This window comes from Sceloporus occidentalis, unplaced genomic scaffold (genome assembly GCF_023333645.1).
Source record: "Sceloporus occidentalis isolate IW3139 unplaced genomic scaffold, rSceOcc1.0.p SCAF_47, whole genome shotgun sequence".
Lineage (NCBI taxonomy): Eukaryota > Metazoa > Chordata > Lepidosauria > Squamata > Phrynosomatidae > Sceloporus > Sceloporus occidentalis.
In genome coordinates this window covers 1,910,446-1,917,778 of record NW_028317027.1, presented here as the reverse complement: position 1 = coordinate 1,917,778, position 7,333 = coordinate 1,910,446, and the positions used below count along the sequence as shown (strand labels likewise).

General features: G+C 37.4%; 1 protein-coding gene across 1 annotated transcript in view; it reads right to left on the bottom strand.

The window, feature by feature from the left end:
• Positions 1-1,566: 1,566 nt before the first annotated feature.
• Positions 1,567-7,333, bottom strand: part of LOC149289186 (ubiquitin-protein ligase E3A-like) — a 28,530-nt gene continuing 22,763 nt past the window's right edge. Inside the window, exons 6-11 of the mRNA XM_089490926.1 lie at positions 6,181-6,386; positions 5,728-5,892; positions 5,091-5,246; positions 4,484-4,557; positions 1,978-2,121; positions 1,567-1,687 (exon numbers count right to left, since the gene is read on the bottom strand). Coding sequence (XP_089347052.1) covers positions 1,567-1,687; positions 1,978-2,121; positions 4,484-4,557; positions 5,091-5,246; positions 5,728-5,892; positions 6,181-6,386 — 866 coding nt within the window. The remainder of the gene's footprint in view (positions 1,688-1,977; positions 2,122-4,483; positions 4,558-5,090; positions 5,247-5,727; positions 5,893-6,180; positions 6,387-7,333) is intronic.

Here is a 7,333-nt window from a genome sequence, read left to right as displayed (position 1 = left end):
CTTTAAAAACAAAAAACCAAAAAAAAAATGACCTCTTGCCTTCTTAATGGTGACAGCAAATAGACGTGAAGCTAACCATCAAGGCACACACTCAGCCTGCGGTAATATTTACTAAAACATATACCAATTGTGTCCTTGGTTAAAAATGAATAGTCCCTTTATTTCATTTTGTAACATGAAAAATTAACATTACACATGTAGAAGTCCAGGAAAGTAAACAAATACATTCTGATATGATTTAGAAGTTAATCTTGTACCCTACATTTAAATGGACATAAAACTGGGAAGCGTATTTATCGAACATCTGCTACTAAACAAAAAAGAAAAATGATGAAATTGTTTGTGTTGGTTTATTAGATATTTTTCTTCATTTTTTTTTTTACAAGTCATTTTGCTTATTTTGGAAAAGCAATGACAATCCCTACCAATTATGTAGCAACACTGATCATGTGCCTTGATTATAGTACAAAACAACACAAAACCACTGAAGGATTTTGACATAAAATGTAGGGAAGACTTTGGATTGTCTATTTAAAATGTTGACTAATATGCAATTAATATTCATTGTTTTAAGTGCACTTCCACAAGCTTCTTGTTTAGGACACAGCAAATGATCGCACTTTTCTGACAAACCATCTAGTACAGAAAAGTCTGGCAGAGAATGTACTTTTTCCGGTCCACTCTTGCCAGGGTGAGTGGGTTGGGGCAGTACAGCGCTAATCTCTACCCCTTCACATATACATATATATATATATATATATATATATATATATATATATATATATATCAGATTTCCCAACAAAACACAGTTTACTTTACAAGACGTGAGGACAACAAATAGTGAAATGATATTTTTCGCTTTAATTTTCTTTTCTTGTGCTGTGATTGAAGTAAAAAGTTTGCAAGGCTGCAGGTTACACATTCCAAGTACTTCCCTTCTGTCTTTATTGACTACATTATTGTCTTCTCACAGAAACTCTTTGGGGCTAGAACAGCAGTCATCGCATTCACACAGTTTTCCAAGAATTCAAGTTTTATAAGCAAACACAGTTAAAAAATAAAAATAAAAAAACCCCCAGAAAATATTAAGTACAGTGTCTGATTAATTGTATGGGGAAAAATACATAAATAAATGGCATACAGTTTGATGTTGGGTTTTGTTTTTTGCTTAAAGGATGACAAATGTTTCATGGGAGAGTATTCAAACAAGCTTAATGTCAAGAAGTATTTAACAGAAGCCAAAGTGATTTAACCCTTAAAATAAATATTCAGGAAAATGTTTCTGTACACATGTGAAAGATTGTACAACATACTCATGGAAAATTAATAAAAAAAAAAAAAAAAAAAAAGAAAAATAGGAGAGAAAAAAACAAAACAAAAACAAAACTTTGTTCATATAAACAGCTGAAATCTGCTGTTCCAGCCCACTGTCCCCAAACAAGAAGGGAGGCACACACAGGTGAAGCCCACTATCTTACGGCCTTTTTAAACAGGGACGTCAACTTCAACTATTGCGATCCTTTTTTGAGCTTTTTTTTTTTTTTTTTTAATTTTTTTTCTTTTTCTTTACAGCATGCCAAATCCTTTGGCGTACGTGATAGCTTTTAACAATCTCTCTTTCAGTTTTTCTTTGCTTGAGTACTCCGGAAGCAGAAGGACATTAAAGCATGTATGAGATGTTGGTAACCTGCAAGAAGACATACAAGGGAGAGGACTTTTACCAAACCAGGTCATTTTAATGCCTTTCATTATAACCCAAATGTAACTTTAAAAAAAAAACCACTGGCGGTGACTACAGTGGCAACTTGTGTGCTGAATTCCTCCTCTTTTGCTTACTTGTTGACAAGCCGATACAGAGACAAACAGCAATGTAAATTTTGTGCAAATTACTCCGATTTCCTCTGAGTGAAAGCTTAAAATGTTTTCTCTATCGCCTTATCTATTGTACTTTCTATATACACTTTCATGGAGTCTTACCTGTCTGTGTCAGGGCCATTTTTGGCTATAATCATCTTTAGTTTACCTAACCCTCCAACAGGTGCCCTGTCTGTGCCTGTTGTAAACTGCAAAAACAACCTTTTTTGTTCATCAGTAAATGAATTCACAATGTCCCAGAAGTCCCTGGAAGAAGACAAGAAAAGAGTAATATAAGAACTTTAAAGAGATCTGCAAATCAGTAATACTCAAACCAGTTTTTATTATTGGTTAGCTTTGTGTTTCATTTTTACCAAAACGGTGGGCCAGTTATACAGAAAATTACTACTTTTTAAGGAGATAGTAGTCTGTAAACATCAGCCACACCAGTGATTTCAATTCCTATAGCAAGTTAAGATACAAAAGCAAAAAAAAAAACAAACTTCCACCAAACTAGTTCAGATCCTGAAATAACATAATACCAGACACATGTTTATCCATTTTAATGGGATTTATTATCTCAAAAAGATATCCCAAGAATTTACTTAGCTTTGAATAGTTTAGCAATGTGGGGGAAGCCCCTGTCAGCACCAGCCAACACCCACTATGGAGAGTACAGAATTGGTTCGACAGGAACATGCAGTCAGATGTTCAAGAGGAGCTTTCCATAAAAAAAACCCAAAAACCTTGCAACAGATCTTTATATACCGTATTTGCTCCATTATAAGACGAGGTTTTTTTTCAGAGCAAATGCTCTGAAAAATACCCCTCGTCTTATAATCAGGGTCATCTTATAATCAGACCTCAAATAGGTATGATTATGAGACTAAGATCCAGATCCCCCACAGCGATGCAGGGGACCTGGATCCTCCTGTGTTAACCCCCCCCCCCCCAAACTTACCGGTGCTTCTGAGTCCCCGGTGCTTAGTCCGGGCTGTGTGTAGAGCTCTACGCGATTCACAGGGGGACCTGGATCCTCCTGTGTTATGCCCCCCCCCAGAGGGAGGGGGAGTGTTAAATGGGGGGTGTAAGGCATTTCTGGAGGCAGAGTGCTCTGTGAAATGCCTTTTAACCCCTTTAATGCCACTCTGCCTCCTGAAATGCCTTTTACCTCCCTATATGCCACTCTGCCCCATAATATGCCTTTTAACCCCCTAAATGCCAGAGTGGCATATAGGGGTATAAGGCATTTCTGGAGGCAGAGTGGCACATAGGGGATCAAAAGGCATATCATGGGGCACAGTGGCATATAGAGGGTTAAAAAGCATACCATGGGGCACAGTGGCATATATGGGGTATAAGGCATTTCTGGGGCAGAGTGGCAAGCCTGGGGGCAGATGTGCATAACTGGGGGGGGCAAGTTGAAAAAAACAAAAAAGGAAATAAAAACAAAATATCATAGCTTTTATTAAACAATTGTTCACATAGTTTACATGAACTAACATTTACTGGTAAAACTTTTTTCCTACAGGGTCGTCTTATATTCAGGCTCTTTTTTCATAAGTTAATATTCAGATTTTGGGGGGTCGTCTTATAATCGAGCAAATACGGTACTCTCTAGTGGACATCGCTCCAAGATCAAGCAAGTGCTGTGCACAAATACTATTTCTGTGACACTATTCCAAGTATCGCCAAGACACTATTTCCGTGCCAAGAAACCAGTAAAGCAATGAGAAAGATAAGAACAAACACCAAGGAGAAAGAACACCTGCATGAGCAAGACCATAGAAACAACTCCAATGACAGGAAGCATGAGGATAATGCCAGAGAACAACCAACCGGAGCTCTAAAGTAAAATAGTCCTTTCGACCAATCTCGGCAAGTCGAAAGGACTATTTTCAGCAAATTCTCTCTATTTGATTTGCCCATTTTTCCTGATTCTCAGATTTTAATCAATTTTTGATCTTGTCTTAGATTCAGGATAGCGTTACGCCAATCCCATGCATGTTTAAATTCCCTTACTGTGTTGGCCTCCAATATTTCTGAGGTGATGTCCCATTTATCTGCCACCCTCTCAAAGTAAAACATCCTTCCAATACATATAAAACTCTGACTCTAGTTTTACACTATGGTCTATTGTTCTAAAATGTCTCTCCTGTTTCCTTTAAACTTCACAAACCACAGAAAAGCCTAAACATATCTAAAAGGCCTAGTCATACATTTGGGCAAATACCATTGTGGGGAAAACTATGTTGTTTCTTACCATGGTGCTCCCCCCTCTCTTCAACATCACAGTATTCCTGTTTCTAAGTTACTTTTAATGAAACGGAATAGGTCAAGCCTATGTGTGGGCTATTCAGGTTGTACTACTGTTCTTCACAGCTGTGTTATAAGAACGGTTTATACGTCCTATCCATTTTATTGTTAATATCCTGGAAAGAAATACAAACCATTCACCAGCTGTGTGAAGTTGTGTTCAGCATCAGGACACAACGTCAGAAGCTTTATGTTTTAACTGCATGTGAAACATGCTGCCATTAAGAATTCCTTTTTCAAAACCACATACATGAGTAAGCTAGAAAACCCAAGAAACCCCCCCCCCAAATAAAAACAAAGGCCTGATACTTACCTGATAATATTAGAGTCCCGGGTGTAGCCACCATCATATTCGGTTGTTTCTTTTAGAGCTTGAAAGTCTAAGTTCTACAAACAAAAGTTTCACAAATATTTAGGTTGTTAGTATCAGGCAAAAACCTGACAAAATATAGATCTGCACCGGCACCATGTTGTTGGACTAAAATTACATCTGCAAGATATACTTTTACATAAATATAGTCTAGAAATAGTAGGGTCTCCAAGCTGGAGTAATACATAAGGCGGAAAGTGGTTGTACGTTAAAGATTAAAGTTGGTACATGTACGCGAAATCCGCCACAGACTATAAATTTAGTTGCCTCTCTGCGTTAACCTGCAGTGGACTTCACACATTCACCAAATCTGAATAACAACATGAATGAATCCAGCCAAACTTGCACTCTTTGACCAACTATTGTAAGGAGCGTTGGGCATTTTCGTTCTATTTTTCTCATGATTGCTTTTGCAGTTTGAAGGGCCGCTGTCTGTTGACACATGGCGGAACGATAGCAGCGTATTCTCTAAAACGTCAGACGAGGAGATGCACCATGAACGTTTACATGTGATACAAGCTCAGTAGATGTTGACATAAACCAGTCTTACCCTGCTTCCACAGATGAGCAGTTCAATTTCCTCTGGTCTAAAGAGATACTTCAGTGGCGATTCATTGGTAACCATGTGAAATCCCCTTCTGAAAGCTTTGAACTGTTTATCCACAGATTTATTTAAAATGTAGTCTGTATAGAGATTGATAAATTCCTGGAGAAAAAGAGCAGAAGGTTCAAAGTATATTTCAGAGCAATTAAAAATGCAATGTATACAATAGTGCTCATGGGCAAAAAAAGCCAAAAAACGTACTCATGGCATCTCTAAGCGTTTTCCTCTACACTAACGTTAACTAACCACGACACAGTTTAACGCTAGATGGGCTTTGTGAAACCCCCAGAGGACCCCAGCATTACAGCGCACTCTCTCTTAATAAATGGTAAGGCAAAGGCAATGTAAAAGCAACAGTCTAGTTCCAAAAGAATGTGTGACCCAATTTGGATTCAGTGAAATGATTTGGGCTCAATGCAAAATAGACCTTTAATTAATCAGGGATGGAGGGACAGGGTCCCATACAATAACTATTACTCATGGTAATATGCATAGTGCAATAGCTCTGTATGTACAGGATTTATAGTCTAGATGATTTTTGTGTATGTTACAAAAACAGGAATTATTTTTAATTTCTGCGTACCTTCCTGTTCTCATTTGTAATAGGGATTTTATCACCATTTTCCTTAAGGTCGTAAACTAAAGGATTCCCGAAAAGATCTGTGTGAGAGATCTGGAACGTGATCATCATATCATCTTCAACACTGCCTTCGTATTCCGAAAGTTCTTTTAAACTCTGAAACAGAACCTGCAAGGAAAGGTCTTTGCTTATATCAATACTTAAAGAACACGCAAAATAAAAAGAAAACATTGTAAATCTTCACTGGCTTAGAGAATATCTCTTGATACAAGCTCCTCAACATATCTGAAACAAAATGTTTTGTTGCTCCAGTGTTTCCTCCATCTTTTAAATTGATCATATTTACTTTCTTGTGAAGTATTTGTAGTAGCTCATAAAACATGGACTTATTATGAGAACAGATATTTCTTAACTTTGAGACATGAAGGCAGAGATCACCATTGACAATAAACTTACAGGATGAGAATCTGCAAGGTCACGAAACGTCCCTTTCTTCCCCATCAACTTTCTATAGACCACCATGGGAAAATGCACGTCTAGAATGCAGTTGTTGTAAATGGCCAGGCCCAGTACAATTCCAATCAGTGTGAACTGTCCTTCTGTCTCAAAAGATGATGGGTTGAACCAAAAAAGTTTTGTAGATTCATCGTAGGTAAACATACCTGAAAGAGGACATATGATGCTTTAAATCATTTACTACTGCAGGATTTTCCACGTACTTGCTGATTAAAAAAAATTCCTTATTTATAAACCATTGCAGACGGGAGCGACAAAATAAGATGGAACCCACAAACTGACCAAACCGGAAAACATACTGATTGTTGGGGTCGAAAGGAGCGGATGATACAATGTTTATAGCAGGCTTTAAACCTCAGAGGCAAATGGTATTTTATGAAAACCTCCCGCAAAATGAGGAGTCTGCTGTGTAGATGCCAAATGCCATGATAATGGCCACTATATTACACTAACCTGAGGTGTACGTCTAAATTCAATGTAGCTACTTAACAGGTTACAAAAATATCACATAAAAGAAAGGTGTTTATTTTTCTCAGCGGTTAGTTGACCAATTCTTTACGCCTTCACACGATTGTACAAAAAATTCACATGCCATGAAAAGAACTATGCTGACAGATGCACAATGGTAAACCCCATTTCAATGTACCAGATATCACAAATTAAAGCAATCAGGCACTACACATATCGCAAGGGAATCAGAGGAGGGGATCTCTTGTAGGTAAATAGGTTCTCTGTTAATGCTTTTACTTTAAAAGCAATGAATCCAGTGTCTTCAGTTTAGTGAACCTTGCGTCAATTTTATAAAAATGTATACAAAGTCAACATATTACATAAGTGTATATATTAAATATTAATGCTTACCGTATTCTTTAACAGGCAGACTTGCCTTACACTACCTACAGTTAAGGACCACAAAGAGTGACATGGATAAGGTGTCAGGCTAGGCTTTACCCTCTTTTCCCCTATTTGTTGCTGTTTAGATTATAATATGATAATACACATGTGCAGTATGGCTCCCTGATTATATTTTTATTCTTTTTTGAAGAGAACATATGAAAAGCTGGACAGGAATAAGGTTGCTTTCATGTATTTT